The sequence below is a fragment of the Saccoglossus kowalevskii genome, chromosome 12 (genome assembly GCF_978046115.1).
Source record: "Saccoglossus kowalevskii chromosome 12, keSacKowa6.1, whole genome shotgun sequence".
Lineage (NCBI taxonomy): Eukaryota > Metazoa > Hemichordata > Enteropneusta > Harrimaniidae > Saccoglossus > Saccoglossus kowalevskii.
In genome coordinates, this window is record NC_140652.1 from 5,307,813 (window position 1) to 5,326,558 (window position 18,746).

General features: G+C 37.4%; 1 protein-coding gene across 1 annotated transcript; it reads left to right on the forward strand.

Moving 5' to 3' along the window:
- Positions 1-4,581: 4,581 nt before the first annotated feature.
- Positions 4,582-16,394, forward strand: LOC146735451 (E3 ubiquitin-protein ligase TRIM63-like). Its single transcript, XM_085506365.1, has 6 exons — positions 4,582-5,248; positions 5,935-6,030; positions 6,300-6,533; positions 8,441-8,463; positions 11,167-11,300; positions 15,731-16,394. The coding sequence occupies exons 1-6, from the start codon at positions 4,583-4,585 to the stop codon at positions 16,312-16,314; spliced, it is 1,737 nt and encodes a 578-aa protein (XP_085362491.1). The 5' UTR covers position 4,582; the 3' UTR covers positions 16,315-16,394.
- The last annotated feature ends 2,352 nt before the right edge of the window (positions 16,395-18,746 follow it).

Consider the following 18,746-nt stretch of genomic DNA (forward strand, 5'->3'; position numbering starts at 1 on the left):
TATAGATGTTCGGTTTATTCTGGAGTCGGAATAGTAGGAGTAGAAAATAGTAAACTGTCGTTGCCATGGCAAAACGGTAGGTAATTCTTCAATTTTCAATCCACGTAGAATTTAACACGGTTGGAGAGAGGTGGCCGTGCGCTAGTAATCATATAAGGTTTGTTTTACAAAATTAATTATTGTAGAAATAATAATTTACGATCAGATATTTGATTACTAGTAGTTATAATGACGTCATTGAAACCAGAGGAGAAATGCCGTAGTACACGAGAATATATTGTAACGAGAATATATATTGAAAACAGTGTCGTTTTTGTGTGTGCAAATCCTTGTTTAATATGTAAATACATGAATATCTCATACTTAGTCTGTACTGAATATTTTATTAGAAGTCAGGCATACGCAATTATTTGTGTCATATTCTAAAATGCAACAGTGGAGTCAGTGGCAATATATCCAGGCATTTTCTTATAAACATTATAATTTATATTTCAACATTTCACATAGAATTAAAAAGTAATAAATTACTATTGATACGCATCCTAACATTATTTTAAAAACATTTTTTTAAATAACATATAATTTAAGTCAGTTTTCAGTATAATAACAATTTTCCAGTATATTTCAGCGAAGATAGCTTAGGAAACTTTAGATGTTATTTCGCCACCTCTTTACGCGTTGAACAAATCACGTTACATGCGTTTTTTCGTTCAATGTTGCGTACCCCATTTTTTTGAGTGCCATCTTCTCCGGCGATGAACATGTACTTTCCATGTATGTCAACTGTATTTTTGAAGCATGCTCCGCCCGAAGCAGCCTGAATTTGAAACGGAAATATATGGCTGGGTTTTAGGTTGTACGGACAAAGATCCAACATCAAACAGATCCACGAGCGTCTTGACTTTTGAATTTAGTTCATATGACAAAATAAATTCTTAAGACTATCAAATAAAAAATGGAAACATTACAGTCTTACAATGTCACTGAAGACAGACGTCTGGGAACTCGTGGTACCGTTATTTTATAGGGAACTTTAAATTGTACAGATCAAGATGGATATGTTCGCCGCCCTCTAGTGGCGAAGTGCTGCTATTACCTGACACAGATGCCGTTCAAATCGTTATCGATATCTTTCTGAAGGCGTCCATTAATGAAGATTATGCTTTTTGGGAGATTTTACAATATTCTAGATAACCAATTAAACTGGTTGTTTTGAACGACTTTGCCTTCACCCGGGGCACAGAGCGGGATTAACCATATATCATTCTTTTTTTCTTTGGCGAACCACAGTCCCTGTGGGCGAACTATCGTAGAACAAGCTTAAGATTAACTAAAGCAGAGAAGATAAACATCTTTGTAACTGCAACTGAAATAGACAGACTTCCACGCAGGAAAACTAAAGTTAAACTCGTATTCGCCTCGGCGTGTTTTGCTATCCCATTCATCATCGTACACACGATTTCCCGGTACGCAATTAGGTTGAACGAGATTACACTAGATGTAATTGTTACCAGCACTCCCAATTTTGGTGACGACTCAACGATCAACGACTAGTTACATTAAACGACATCGAACAGCAGATGAGTCTGTATACCAACAATGATTTTAGTTTTCAATTCCTTGATTATTCCCGCGATTGTTGCAATTCGTCGCCTTTCTTGACCGTTGACAGTTATTACTCCGAGCCACCCAGACGAGGTCTACGCAAAACCAGGGAAGAGAGAGTGGTACACATTAAAGGACGTGATATAATCCATCTATTTATCATCGGGAAACCGAAAGACGATACAGAATATGTCATCCGGGGACTTCACAGTGAAAACAAAGCACATGGTGACATAATTATAATCGATGTAGTCGATTCTTTACAAGAATCTCACATGAAAAACATTTATGATGTTAAAATTGCTCACATGTTACTGTCCGGATACAGAGTACATTGTACTTGCTGAAGGCAGACAGCGATGTTTTAATTAATTTGTAGAATTTAATCGAGGTTCTTGAATCGGCACCACGCAGTAAGTATGTTACCAGCAAAGTAATGGCACATGGTCGAGCGCTTCACATGGGCAACGTGAAGCACAGTCTGACGTCAGAACATTGGCCGCTAGCTCACTATCCGAGTCCCCGTTCCCTTCCGGTCCTTCTTTCGTCATATCAACCGATGTTGTTCAGAAGTTATTGAGGGGCGGCAAGGGGGGTAGCTGGTACAGTTTTAAGGGAAATAAAAAGGGCTTTTTACAATTTACAAGGAAAAAAAGACGTTTTTACAGTTTAGAGTGATAAAAAATGGAACATTGAAGTCCGAAGAGCTCTCCAACTCAAATTCTCCGCCATTACTGCGCCATGTGTAGAGACGTGTGCGCATATTACCCTCGTAATGCTCTTCATTCGGTTAGAGGGCCTTTTACGTCTTTGCAGTGAATTGTGTCATCTCGTCGTTTTACAGTTTCTGAAATGTAATTTTCCTGGATTATTCTACGATTTTTTATTTGTATGTAAATTCTTGTACGTACCGAGAAAAATGACACATTATTACAGTGTACGAAAAAAGTATTTGATTGATTATGTTGTACGTCTAGCCTGTGATTACAGAATTACGGAATTTGTTTTTTTCTATTAACGTTGTACGAACAAAAAAATATTGCAATTACGTTGAACGAAAATAACCCTTGCCCCCCTCGTTATTCGCTGAGTCCCTAAATTGTTAGCTATCGAAGACGTGTTCTAGAAATACTCCTTACAGTTACAGCCCGCGCGGGGTACCCACATTGAAGTGGTATATGTATATGTGCCGCAAAAAAGGTCCCAAATTCACCACTTCTGTCTGAAACGGGGTATCCTTTTTTTATTATTATTTCTGTCTGAAAAGGGGTCCATATTCTCGAAAGACCTCTCTCGAGCTTGAATGATCCAACAATCAGGACAATGAAGCTGATTTTTGTCTTTCTTGAATTACGTGTCTTGTCATTAGGTTAGACCTTACCTCAATCATAGTTCATCTAATAATAATAATAATGTTTATTTCCAAAGTATCATAGGCCGCCGGCCCTAAGTACACTCACTAGTATATGCGGTCACAGGTTACACATGGTAAAGATTAAACAAAAATTAAATACAATAGTTAGATATCATTAAGAATTGCTTCCTCTGACAACGTTTCTCTATTAAGAAAAGAATAAAATAAATATTTAGCACAATTTCTAACAGTTTGTGGATTTTTGTTGGTCATTAGGTTAATGAACTGGTGTTGTAGGCGGGGCTGCTTAGTGTATATGTTTGGAATATAGCGCAGTCTCAGCTCGTCGTACGCGGGACAGAGAAGTAAAAAAATGAAACTCATCTTCAACCCCACTACGACAAACTGGACAGATCCTGTTTGGTCTCGGTATGTTTAGGTGGCGTCCCTTTTCAATCATTAGACTATGTGATGATGTTCTGAATTTTAACATAGCAAGTCGAAAAGCTGTTTTCATTTCAATTACAAGATACGATTCTAGTTCCAGGTTACGTTTATATAGTTTATATGAAGTTAATCTTTCAAATGAGTCTACAATACCACACCATTTTTGAAGATCTATGTCAAAACACCGCTGACGAAACAAGCCAAGAAACACATTTTCATCGCCCGCACCCTGGTTGTACCTCTCAGTTCCTCTAAGAGGGTCTATGCCTCAATTTACTGATTTGTAAAATGCGTGACACATTGAACAACAAAACGAAGTCACGGAAAATACTCAAGCTCATCGTATGAGGGCAGAACATGTTTCATCTTATTGGCGCCACACAATACAAACAGTTGTCTAAAGTTTTTTTTCATTAAACTAGCCACCGAGGCTTCAGTCGAGGAACACTCGCGGATCGAAAAGTCCACGTGTTCGACAAAGACCGTCCAAGGGACAGGATATGTTTTTGCACAGAGCTTGTCGCGGAATTAGAATTCCTCTTCGAAATGAACACGGTTACACGGCTTTCGCCATTTATACACTCACATAATACATTATATTACATAAAAATACTTAGACCAACTTAGGCAGATTCAGATAAGGAACTGATCATTGGAAGCTCTGGGGACATATAAAAACTGCTATTGTTTTCCCCATCTTCCCACTCTCCGTGCAAGATGGCGCTTCTTCAAAACACCTGCCTGCGCTAAGAACTCTGGGATGGAGAATGCTACACTCCCTCACACTCAAACGTATTTTTTGTTTGTTTTTATTTTAAAAAATCCGTAATTGAAATTTGTGACCTATCATTCCCCGGAATGTGTAATGGTCGGACTCACTCAAACGTTGTGCTGTGCACTTGTATAATAGGACCACAGTCAGCTGGCGCACACGTGATAATAAAATAAATACGATATTTACTATATGGAGCCGCCATCTTGAATGACGCATAAAACTAAATAGTAAATGTCGTATTTATTTTATTATCACGTATGCGCTAGCTGACTGTGAATAGTACATTGGACCCGACGTACACACTTTGCTTAGGCCACGCCCACCTTTTTTTAATCTACTGTACTGCGCTGGCGCATGTTGCAGATGACTCAAACTCTCTGAGAATTATATACACCTTCAGCATGGCAGCCAAAATAGAAGACGCTCTTCAGCGGGAACTATCCTGTCCGATTTGCTTTGAACTCTACAGTTCTCCCCTTTTACTTCCATGTGGACATACTTTCTGTAAGGATTGCCTCGCGGACACACTGGAAAAACACAAGCAAGAAGGCACCGCCAACGACGACAAAGGCGCCACAGCGGGCACAGTAGTTGTCGATCGTTCCAAACTGCCATGCCCAACATGCCGAGGTGAAGTCGACCTGCAGCGCCAAGGGCTGGATTATTTGAGAAGAAACTTTCTTCTGGACAGCATCATTGAGAAATATAAAGCTGCCTGTGCACGCGACGGAAAAGAAGTGAAGCACAAAGAAGAGATTATTTTGTGCGACGTCTGTGAAAAAGACCCGTGCAAAGCAGTTAAGTCGTGTACCGTTTGTAAGATTTCCTACTGCAAGAAATGCCTGCCAGTATTACACCCAAGTCGCGGGGGGTTAGCAACACATCGGATGGTACGTGCGACGAGCAGCTCGACTCCTGGTGTCATTACTTGCCCGAGCCATGAGGGAGAGCTATTAAAGATGTACTGTACATCGTGTCGTACCCCAGTCTGTTATTTGTGTGATAGATTCGGGGGTCACCAAGGTCACCAAGTGTCTGAGTTAAAAACAGTGTTTGGCCAAGAAAAGGTAGGCAAGATTATGCGATAGATCATGTGTGAATCGCACGCTTTTTTGGGTCAGGTTGTCCAGGTCACAGTCCATTGCAAGAAAAGATAAATAATTTAAAGCCGCCAGAGCCGCAAGCTATGAGGCACCTGTTTTATTTATAATTAATGAGGTCACATGATATTCATTAGGTTAGTTTGAGTGATCACTACCATGAGGTTGAAATGCAGTTGGTTCCATGTTTTCCTGGTTTATTGGTTATCGAAATATGGTTTTCAGAATATATATTGAGCAACATCATTATGCATATTAATGAGGTTACATGATGATATTTGGCCATCTTTTACAATAGATACATCTTTTGTTTGATGTCTTCAGTATATAGCATGTTGCATGTCCTGTTCTGCGACAGTGTTTCAGATATGACAGTTATGCATATTAATGAGTTCACATGTTATTTTAGTCAGATCTCTTGTGTAACGTCTTCACAGGTTGCATGGTCCTATCTGCAACAGTGCTTGAGAGTATAACCATTATGCATATTAATGAGGTTAGATGACCACATCCCATGTGCGCTCAAATATTTCAGACCAATATAACACCAGTACCAGTTCCGTTTTCACAAAATCCAAGATGGCGGCCAAAATCATGTGACAATCAATTTATTTCAAGTTTAGAATTGAAAACGTTTATTTCCTTTTATACAGGACTTTCTTGAAAATGAAGCCAAGAAATTGTCGGGGAAAAATGATGGACTTCAAGATTTTGTGAAGAAAATCATAGGAATCATCAATAAAATTGAGGTAAATGATTTCATGATATTTCTCTAGTTATGTTATATAGGTTTAGTTTATTCAGAATTATTCCTACATGATGACCTGAAAGCCACTCTTGAAAATCGACCATCAGAAAATTCCAAAGGCAGTCAAAGAGTTGCAATGAATTGTTTTGTGTCCCAATCTCAAAAAATAGTTTCAAATCCCAAATACTATGAGGTTCTAAGTTATTATTCTCTGAAATATATCGTGGATGGTTTGTATAGACACTTATTTAACGGTTATGACTTTCCCAGGAAGGAGGAAAAGAAATGGAAAAGAGGATCAAGAAAGAATTTTCTGAGTTGCATAAATTTGTAGATCAAGCTGATCAGAGAGCTCATCTGGAGCTGGCATTGAATGTTGCAATGAAGAAGCGCCACCTAGAGGAGCAAATGAGAAAATGTCAGAATATTCTGGATGATAATACTGGTACTGTGGAGATTGTGCAACAAGCACTGACTGTGGACGAATATGAGCCATTTCTACTTGTGAGTATTTATTGCTATGTATATTTATAATAACTCAATTGGCAGGAACTTCCCTAATCTAAATTGCTAAATTATAGTCATTTGTAATAATGAACACGTTGTTTACATGTTATAACCATCATGTGACCATGATTTTGACGAGTACATACATGATTGGTAGGCCATACCAATTACATCTCCCATGATGCACTAGTGCAATCCTGAGAATCCAGATCCACTCTTGGTTTATAAAAAGCAATCCAAACATTATCTGTAAATCATGTAAATTAATTGTTTGTGAATGATTTATTGAGTGATTTTTATTCAAATATCAGTTGTCACTTCGTGTTGAGTTTTTTATGGGTCCCATGTGACATTAATAATGTGCGTCAATTTCAAACGTCTCTCACGTAATTCTTGATCAGATCAATCATGCAATATGATTTGAAAAAGTGTTTTATTTTCTGTTATGAATTTTGCTTTTATTAAACTGTGACATTTTTTCTATCTCTTCACTGTGATCTTCCCCCACATATGTAATGATATCCCCATCCTATGCTGTGATTTCCCCCCACATATGTAATGATATCCCCACCCCATGCTATGATCTGCCCTACATATGTAATGATATCCCCACCCTATGCTATGATCATCCCACACATGTAATGATATCCCCACCCTATGCTATGATCTGCCCCACATATGTAATGATATCCCCACCCCATGCTATGATCTGCCCTACATATGTAATGATATCCCCACCCTGTGCTATGATCACCCCACATATGTAATGTTATCCCCACCCCATGCTATGATCTGCCCTACATATGTAATGATATCCTCACCCTATGCTATGATCACCCCATATATGTAATGATATCCCCACCCCATGCTATGATCTGCCCTACATATGTAATGATATCCCCACCCTATGCTATGATAACCCCACACATGTAATGATATCCCCACCCTATGCTATGATCTGCCCCACATATGTAATGATATCCCCATCCCATGCTATGATCTGCCCTACATATGTAATGATATCCCCACCCTGTGCTATGATCACCCCACATATGTAATGATATCCCCACCCCATGCTATGATCTGCCCTACATATGTAATGATATCCTCACGCTATGCTATGATCACCCCATATATGTAATGATATCCCCACCCCATGCTATGATCTGCCCTACATATGTAATGATATCTCCACCCTATGCTATGATCATCCCACACATGTAATGATATCCACACCCTATGCTATGATCTGCCCCACATATGTAATGATATCCCCACCCCATGCTATGATCTGCCCTACATATGTAATGATATCCCCACCCTATGCTATGATCTGCCCACACATGTAATGATATCCCACCCTATGCTATGATCTGCCCACATATGTAATGATATCCCAACCTATGCTGTGATCTGCCCACTCATGTAATGATATCCCCACCCTATGCTGTGATATGCCCTACATATGTAATGATATCCCACCTTATGCTATGATCTGCCCACATATGTAATGATATCCCAACCTATGCTGTGATCTGCCCACACATGTAATGATATCCCCATCCTATGCTGTGATATGCCCTACATATGTAATGATATCCCCACCCTATGCTATGATCTGCCCTACATATGTAATGATATCCCCACCCTATGCTATGATCTGCCCACACATGTAATGATATCCCACCCTATGCTATGATCTGCCCACATATGGAATGATATCCCAACCTATGCTATGATCTGCCCACATATGTAATGATATCCCCACCCTATGCTATGATCTGCCCCACATATGTAATGATATCCCCACCCTATGCTATGATCTGCCCACCCTTACATATACAGGACAAGCTGTGTATACTTTAACTATGTTATTATTTTTTCTTTTCATATTTGTTGTCAAGAGTGTTGCTAATTTGAGAAAAAGGTAAATATGTGTAACATGTATCATTTTGTGGCTCATTCTTGTGGCTCTTAGACTACAAGGTTCGGCCTCATGTGGCATGTACAATCTCCATTGGTTCAATCTTGGATTATTACTATGTAAATTAACACAATGGTACATGAGCCACAAACCGATATGTAAATTAGCCATGTAGTGCCAAAGGAGTGGCAAAGATGACTTGAGGTGCACCAGAATCCATTATGTAAATTAGCCATGTAGTCCCAAATGAGTGGCAAAGATGACCTGAGGTGCACCAGAATCCATTATGAAAATTAGCCATATAGTCCCAAATGAGTGGCAAAGATGACCTGAGGTGCACCAGAATCCATTTTGTAAATTAGCCATGTAGTCCCAAATGAGTGGCAAAGATGACCTGAGGTGCACCAGAATCCATTATGTAAATCAGCCATGTAGTCCCAAATGAGTGGCAAAGATGACCTGAGGTGCACCAGAATCCATTATGTAAATTAGCCATGTAGTCCCAAATAAGTGGCAAAGATGACCTGAGGTGCACCAGAATCCATTATGTAAATTAGCCATGTAGTCCCAAATGAGTGGCAAAGATGACCTGAGGTGCACCAGAATCCATTATGTAAATTAGCCATGTAGTCCCAAATGAGTGGCAAAGATGACCTGAGGTGCACCAGAATCCATTATGTAAATTAGCCATGTAGTGCCAAATGAGTGGCAAAGATGACCTGAGGTGCACCAGAATCCATTATGAAAATTAGCCATGTAGTGCCAAATGAGTGGCAAAGATGACCTGAGGTGCACCAGAATCCATTATGTAAATTAGCCATGTAGTCCCAAATGAGTGGCAAAGATGACCTGAGGTGCACCAGAATCGATTATGGAAATTAGCCATGTAGTCCCAAATGAGTGGCAAAGATGACCTGAGATGCACCAGAACCCATTATGTAATTTAGCCATGTAGTCCCAAAGAAGTGACAAAGATGACCGGAGGTGCACCAGAATCCATTATGTAAATTAGCCATGTAGTCCCAAATGAGTGGCAAAGATGAACTGAGGTGCACCAGAATCCATTATGTAAATTAGCCATGTAGTCCCAAATGAGTGGCAAAGATGACTTGAGGTGCACCAGAATCCATTATGTAAATTAGCCATGTAGTCCCAAATGAGTGGCAAAGATGACCTGAGGTGCACCAGAATCCATTATGTAAATTAGCCATGTAGTCCCAAATGAGTGGCAAAGATGAACTGAGGTGCACCAGAATCCATTATGTAAATTAGCCATGTAGTCCCAAATGAGTGGCAAAGATGACCTGAGGTGCACCAGAATCCATTATGTAAATTAGCCATGTAGTCCCAAATGAGTGGCAAAGATGACCTGAGGTGCACCAGAATTCATTATGTAAATTAGCCATGTAGTCCCAAATGAGTGGCAAAGATGACCTGAGGTGCACCAGAATCCATTATGTAAATTAGCCATGTAGTCCCAAAGAAGTGGCAAAGATGACCTGAGGTGCACCAGAATCCATTATGTAAATTAGCCATGTAGTCCCAAATGAGTGGCAAAGATGACTTGAGGTGCACCAGAATCCATTATGTAAATTAGCCATGTAGTCCCAAATGAGTGGCAAAGATGACCTGAGGTGCACCAGAATCCATTATGTAAATTAGCCATGTAGTCCCAAATGAGTGGCAAAGATGACCTGAGGTGCACCAGAATCCATTATGTAAATTAGCCATGTAGTCCCAAATGAGTGGCAAAGATGACTTGAGGTGCACCAGAATCCATTATGTAAATTAGCCATGTAGTGCCAAATGAGTGGCAAAGATGACTTGAGGTGCACCAGAATCCATTATGGAAATTAGCCATGTAGTCCCAAATGAGTGACAAAGATGACTTGAGGTGCACCAGAATCCATTATGGAAATTAGCCATGTAGTGCCAAATGAGTGGCAAAGATTACCTGAGGTGCACCAGAATCCATTATGGAAATTAGCCATGTAGTCCCAAATGAGTGACAAAGATGACCTGAGGTGCACCAGAATCCATTATGTAAATTAGCCATATAGTCCCAAATGAGTGGCAAAGATGACTTGAGGTGCACCAGAATCCGTTATGTAAATTAGCCATGTAGTCCCAAATGAGTGACAAAGATGACCTGAGGTGCACCAGAATCCATTATGTAAATTAGCCATATAGTCCCAAATGAGTGGCAAAGATTACCTGAGGTGCACCAGAATCCATTATGGAAATTAGCCATGTAGTCCCAAATGAGTGACAAAGATGACCTGAGGTGCACCAGAATCCATTATGTAAATTAGCCATATAGTCCCAAATGAGTGGCAAAGATGACCTGAGGTGCACCAGAATCCATTATGTAAATTAGCCATATAGTCCCAAATGAGTGGCAAAGATGACTTGAGGTGCACCAGAATCCATTATGGAAATTACCAATATCAATATAGCATCTACTATATGTATATTCCAGCTTAAAATTAATCTGTTTCAACAGACTTGACATCTGATATAAGTGCGTTATTTAATGGGTGATCCCATGTCACATTTGCTGATAGGTACACTAGCCAGTTATAATTTCCCATATCAAAAATAATAATAATTTTTTGTTGTTAATGCAATTATAAAATGAATGATTGATTAATCAGAGAATGTATCACAGGATGAATGAAAAAATCTTGAATTTACATTTCATTTTAGACTGACAAAAAGTCACTCTTCTCATGACAATTGCTCCCAAACACCTGTAAAGAATGAGGGATCTGATCCTCTGAACTTGGACATCACTGCACTGAAGACAAGTTTGAGTTCATTATCATTGGGGTATTTACCTAGTAAGTAAAACTGAATGTACCACTATTTATTAGTTCCCTGGATGTAGTCTGAAGCAGGAACTTGTGTTTTTGGGTCTGTCTGTCTGTCTGTCTGAAAATGATAGTATACATATCCATAGTTGTTTAGAATCTAATGTACCGTAAAAACTGTATAATTCGTGGTAGTAAACAAAATTATTTTTTGGAGTGAACGAATTATTAGGATACAAATAGTAATTATTTTTTTTCAGGTGAGTGAATTAATAGAATACATTTTGATCGGTTAAATTTGAACTTGTTTTCGCCAATTTATTAGGAATCAAGATGTTCTTTCGTGTTGGGAACTGCGACTAACAAGAAATGTCACAGGGAAGCAGAGCGGATGGCAGGCAACTCAACCAAAAGTCACGCACCACGCCACACTCAAAATGTTTCTGGCGGCCATTTTGAATGTCAATTTCCTGTAAAATCCATTTTTTTGGGTGTCTCCATCATCATTTCTCGGAGATGGCTGGACCGATTTTGTTGAGACTTGTTACAAAGACAAAGGGACCACCCATACAGATGCACGTTGTTTTACTTTTTTGAAATGATCAAATATGGCCGACTGGCAGCCATTTTGATTGTTTTTCATGGTTTTTGTCTGTCCATTGATATTTCTCAGTGATGCCTTGACTGATTTCAATGATACTAGGTACTAAGACACAGTGAGGAGGTATACATGATCAAATATCGCTGCTTGGCGGCCATTTTGAATGTCAAAATCCTGTAAAATCTTCTGTCTCCATCATCATTTCTCAATGATGGACCAATTTTGCTGAGACTTGGTGCAAAGACAGAGTGACCACTGGTACAGATGACCATTGATTTATTTTTTCAAAGAATCAATTAATGAGCTCATTTGCATATTTAATTATTAATTTGAATTCTTGTTAATATCTTGTGAACTAATAGTCCAAATCAGACCAAACTTGGTAGAGACTTGATTTGTCAATATACGATATATGCTATGCAATATTGAGTTTCAATTTAATTAACGAGCTTATTTGCATATTTAATAATTTTGAATTTTTGTTGATATCTTGTGAACTAATAAACCAAATGAGGGCAAAGCTGGTATAGACTTACTTGATCTGTCAATTAAGATATGTGATATGCAATATTGAGTTTCAACTTAATTAACAAGCTCATTTGCATATTTAATTAATTTTGAATTTTTCTTAATATCTTATGAATTAATAGTCCAAATAAGACCAAACTTGGTATAGACTTACTTGATCTGTCAATATAATTTGTGTGCTATGCAATATTGACTTTCAATTTCATTAATGAGCTAATTTGAATATTTAATTAATTTTGAATTTTTGTTAATATCTTGTGAACTAATAGTTCATGTTTTTGCTATTTAATATTGACTCAAATGAATTTTCATATTCAATTGATTGTGAATTGTTGTTAAAATTGATGCAAATTTTGCCAAATTTAATAGAGATGTCTTGATTTTGATTTTGATTTATGATTTTCAACTTAATCTTCCTACCCAATTTTATACATATACATTCAAACTTTATAATTCATAGCCAACTATAATCACATTAGTGGGGGCTGTGTCATCTTCAGATGACTTGGTTTTTACGACCACTGCCATATCGTCTGCCACCTTTTGTGAACTGTTCGCTGTCAAAATCATACTTTTTCCACCCTCTGATGGTTTATGGTGCGATCTTGTACCTTCTAGAAGCAGTGTTGATACCGATTTTCACCTCCTCAAAAATGATCTTGTGTTTCTTGACATTGTAAGAATTATACACGCCTCGGCTTTTTGGAGTTGACTGGGTGATCGGTTGATGAGGCAGGGAGACATTTTCCTGGTCGCACACTCGTGTCAAATGGTGCTGAGCGCGGTGGTCCAATGTTCTCTTCATTGGTTGTGGTGGGTTGCGGTACTGTAACATCACTTGTGTCGAGTCAAGGTTTCTTAGGTCTGTCAGCAGGGCGTTTTTTTACCAGAGATAGTGGGTGATGTACGAAATATAGACAACGGAATAGCTGGCACATAAGCAGAAGGTTTAGAAAAAAAACGAAACAATATGATGAGACATATTGAGAGTACTATGAGCTCATTACAAGACTAAAAGCAAGTAAATTTCAGATTATTTTTGCCATCTCGCAAATTGTTCACACATTTTCAGACACATATCAGCGATAAACTTGGTGCAACTCATCCTGTTTAAAAAAAAACAATGAATTTGCAAATGAGCTCATATCGTGTACAAAGGCGAAACATTTTCGCTGATTAGAAGGGGGACTAGAAATAGTCAGTTAGCTCTGGGTTTGAATATTCATTGTAGCGATAAAATCTTGATGCAACCAAAAAAACGTTGACAACAATATACTGTACAAAAGGATAGGCATGCTGGGGACTGTCTCTGACATTACTGGCTAAAAATAATAAAAGAAAGCTGTGCGATCAGAATCTGGTGGCTATTTATGTTGCCACGAGTTGCTTGCAAAACAAAAAACATGTGCCCTTTCAGTGTAATGCAAAATACACCATAACAGTACAGACTTGGGCTTGTTTTTTTGTTTGTTTTTTAGTTGTAGTTGCACTCGGAAAGCTCCACTCATCTTGTCGATCACGGAATTATGACAAGCGGTCAAGCGCTTGGCCAATCAAAATCATCAATTCATTTGAATAAATTTACTTATGGCAGACGCATGCCAATTCAACTTTGTGGCTGTCTGGGCAAACAGCCCCCCCCCCCCCAATTTTGGTCATATCTGGGCATACGCCCAGGGGGTCTTTTCTGGTAGTTTCGTGTTCTGCCTCAAGGGCAGCGTGCTCGCAGCAATTTTTCATCAGAATCATAACAGTCAGCAAGTCTACAAAAATGTATATTAAAGCAAAAACGGTAGTTCTCTTTTTAAAATATTTCTTGGCCCTAAAAAGGGCCGGCCACTTGGTTTGTGCTTCCTTAGAAACGATTCATACAAATCTACAGCATATGGAGAGCGTTCTGCCTTCAGCCCGTATAAGGAGAGCCGCTAAGCAAGTGTTGCACTTGTTCAGCTTTAGCATCATCGACAATGAAACCAATGTTGCAATATTGTAGCAACCCGTACCTGGGAGAGTGGTTGAACGTGCATTGTTTTGACTTAAATATTTGCTAGCAGCTTGCGTATCCATTACTGGGCCAGCAATTTTGCAATGTTACGCCAAAGATTTGCATTTCTGTCATGGAAATTATTCTTTTATCGTTTCTAGTCTGATAAGAAAGCAATGTTGACTTGACCTCTATGATGAAACACTAGTAGTGATGTCATTCTTAGCCAATCGGTCAAAGATGATTGCCAGACGGTAAACAAAAGCATTGTGCGAGTCAATTGCCGTGACCCCATTTTCTTGTCTCTTTATTCTGATTAGACGTGAATTAAAAGTGCCCTGACATTTTGATTCATTTTGAGTTCACATGTATTGGGCGAGTTTGTCGGCGGGGAAACTCAAATGAATCTTCACTGTCGATTTTTATTATTTCTGGTTTATTTGTCACATTCTAAGCAATAAATTATTTCTTGTTACACTTCTAATGCTGCATATTGTTCATTGATTTCCGTTGTATGTCTTCATTTGACATTCTATTCCCTGCCGCAGTTCAATCTGCATGTACCGGGGTAGTCAATTTTCGCGGATTTTTTTTTTTTTTTTTTGCAGGGGGATATCTGGGCAAACACCCACCCCTATTTTTTGGCAATTTTCCATGTTCAGGACCCTTATTTTTTTTTTGCAGGGGGATATCTGGGCAAACGCCCACCCCTATTTTTTGGCAATTTTCCATGTTCCATGTCCTTAGCAGGACCCAGGGCGCTTATCAGGATAAATACGTTATATAAATTATCCAGCAAAACAACGTTATTGTTGTGAGTGAATGAAACATTATTTTTCTAGTCAAAACTCTGCTAGTTATTATATAACCATGCTGCGACGATCGCTGGTGATCGCAGCTACTTGAGGTAATGGTAACATGAACATGATAAACGCATACTGAAAAGAACAAGTTATATGGCAATATGTATGGCGAAATAATAAGATACAAATTATTTTTTTTTTTAAATGTGGCGAATTAAATAGAATACAAATAATAATTAGTTTCTGAAAATAAAAGAGGTGGGCAAATTAATAGAGTTTTTATGGTAGTGTATGGGCTAATTTTTTTTGTTAAATTAAAATTGCTCCGTCGCATTTAACCAAATATTATTCAATTTTGGCACCAAGGCATGACATAAAACATTTTGAATACATGTCAATTTGTTTGTTTCAATGACATTTTCTTGACATTATTCTTTCTTCCTTCTGTGTCTTCAAATACATCAGAATACAATTCAGACAGGAACTGTACGTTATTGATAATGACTCGTTTATTAATATTTTTTATTTATATATTCATTCTCAGAGTATTCATTCAATTGGAAAAGTGGTTCTGCTCATCCCAATCTAAAGATTGACCAGGAGACCTGGAAGCTTGTGACACTCACATCCGCAGTACCAACCAATATCACCAACCCTGGTACCACATCGGGTGCATTCCAAGGACCATCATTTGCAGTACTTGGTTCAAATGCTATTAATGGATCATCAGGAATAAGAATGTGGAAGATGATGATATCTAAAGAAAGGAAGACTAAAGACCTAGACATCAATTACAAGATTGCCATGATGACTACCATATACAGAGATAAGGAAATTGATGCCAACCAATCTGGATCTCAATCACTATGCATGGTGCAAGGAAAAATAGGGAAGCTCTACCAGTACAAGTTTTTTAATGCTGGTAATTTAGTAGGTACAACTGAATTAAGTCAGGATATCACTAGTGTGGTAATAGTGCTTGAACTGTCTCAGAATGGTAATATATCTATATTGAATGGCATTTCACTGAAACCGCTGCACACATTCACTGGTTGTAATATGTATAACTTTGGTTGGTATCCATCTGTGGCTCTGTATAACATGGGTTACACATTAGAACTTGTGTAAATGTTATTGTTAAAATGTTGTCACAATTGTCTTTAATATAGATCACATGGAATGTATACAACACATAATATACACTTTTACACATAATATACACTTTTACACATAATATACACTTTTACACATAATATACACTTTTACACAAAATATACACTTTTACACATAATATACACTTTTACACAAAATATACACTTTTACACATAATATACACTTTTACACATAATATACACTTTTATACATAATATACACTTTTACACATAATATACACTTTTACACATAATATACACTTTTACACAAAATATACACTTTTACACATAATATACACTTTTACACAAAATATACACTTTTACACATAATATACACTTTTACACATAATATACACTTTTACACATAATTTGAAGGTACTTTAAATTGTTTTTTATCTGATCTGTTTATAATTTTACTCTGGTTTCTGTTTTTAGATATATTGAATTTAATTGTTATAATAAGAACATATTCATATCATTTAACACTTTGAGCATCATGTGTTGATTTTTGACACCATCTACAAAATGATTGTGACAAAAGTTTTGATCAAAAACTAAAAGCAATATGCGAAACTGTCCAAATGGTTCAAAATGATGATAAAATTGACAAAATTTTTACAAAATGTGAAAATATTTGCACTGAATTTTGGGCAGGACAAATATTTGGCACATACTCAATTGTTTCTTGATCAAGTTCAAGTAGAAGATTATACAGTATGTAATGTTTTCACCCAAATATATATTTTTGGTTTGAACTTTACAGTTAAAAAAATTTGTCCAGATACAGTTATTGCCTAGTATTACCCATATATCTTAATGCAATTTTAACAAATTTGGCTTTGAAAATGGGGGCCCTCTCAACACTCAAGTTTCAGGTGTCCAGAATAGTGGAATATACCGTAGTATAAGGTGAATAGGTTTAGTTTTCTAGTTTTTCTAATTTAAGTTTTTATGGTGCAAGTTGTTTACGATTATTATACAATGAATGTATTCAACACCAGATATATAACCGTACTTCCCCGATCGTAAGTCCCTCCCTGAGTATGAGCCCACCCCTCTATTTTTAGACTTTTAACGAGTTGAGGGCAACCACAGGGTGTTTTTACTGGGCGTCAACAACATTTATTGAAATATGCATGTAAAAAGTGTTTCATTGCATAAAAATCATGATTGGTATGGTAGTTTGGTTCATACCTTTTCTAATCTGTTATTTACTCAGAATGAACTTTGATGTTGCAATACTGAAGTACCCGGTAGTTCATATCTCTTTGAGTGGTAGGTTTCAAAACGTCATAAATGTGGCCATCATCGTTTTACTTTGCTGAATAATCGTGTCTATTGTGAATGGGGTGTTAACTATTATTTGAGGTCACCTGTTGGTGGCCGTGAAAGGTGTTTATCGGTAGATACTTCCTGTACTGGTCGATAATTGTGAATCACCAGTTTTTAGGGGGAAAAATTGCCGTCAAGATCAGTGCTAACAGATCGCGTTTTAACATCGTGGTAATTTACTTCTGCTTTGCCTTAAAAAAATTACATCAACAATAATCTGAAAACTTTGTCAGTACAACACAGCATTTTGATTGGTTAATAAAAAGGCTTCACCTGTTAGTACGTTGTTTCAGGTCAAATCATGCTTAAAAACGTGGCAGAAATTGCTTTGCTTTGAGAGTTTGCATACAATCAAAAACATTCCACAACAAAGATAATGAAGATCTTGCCTTTAACCCACTTACCCTATCCACTTTTACACCAGAAATTCATAATAAAATGTGTGTATTTTTATGAACACATTTGTTTATTCATTGTAAAAGTGTTGTGAAAAGTGTTTCTCAAAAAAGACATAATATTCCCCTGAGCCTGGCATGGTGGACAAAAAATGAGCCCACCCCTTATTTTCCCTGGTTTACATGTTGAGGTCACTGGGCTTATCATTGGGGAAGTACAGTAGATGTACAAGAAGCTAGCATGTTATAAATTTGTTTAGAGACATATATAACCTATTGATTATATACAGCAAAATATTTTTTAATACTTTTGTATACGATTACTGTATCGTCAAAGAAATTCTGTAAAAAAAATGTAATTCCTGTATTAGTTATTATATTTTTTTTAAACTCTGTTTTGGTTGTAATAATACAATCTTATCAACTCAGTGACAGATGTATAATGATGAATTTTATTTTTACTGAATTGTCCCCCCAGCGAAAATAAATTCCAAACGAAAGTATTTTATAGTACTGTGTTATACATGCCATTAGTTCATTTGCATATTTTCTTTTCACAGGTTTCAATGACACTCTTCTTAACTACATTTATTATATTTCTATTATTATTATGTTATTACTTATTGTTATCAGAGATGTTCATCAGACTTTTCCATTATTCAGTAGATTTTACCAAGTTTTA

Coding starts and splice junctions, on each gene's coding strand:
- LOC146735451 (XM_085506365.1), top strand. CDS start 4,583: ATGGCAGCCAAAATAGAAGACGCTCTTCAGCGGGAACTATCCTGTCCG. Junction 6,031..6,299: donor GAATCATCAATAAAATTGAG/GTAAATGATTTC, acceptor TGACTTTCCCAG/GAAGGAGGAAAAGAAATGGA. Junction 6,534..8,440: donor AATATGAGCCATTTCTACTT/GTGAGTATTTAT, acceptor TTTGTTGTCAAG/AGTGTTGCTAATTTGAGAAA.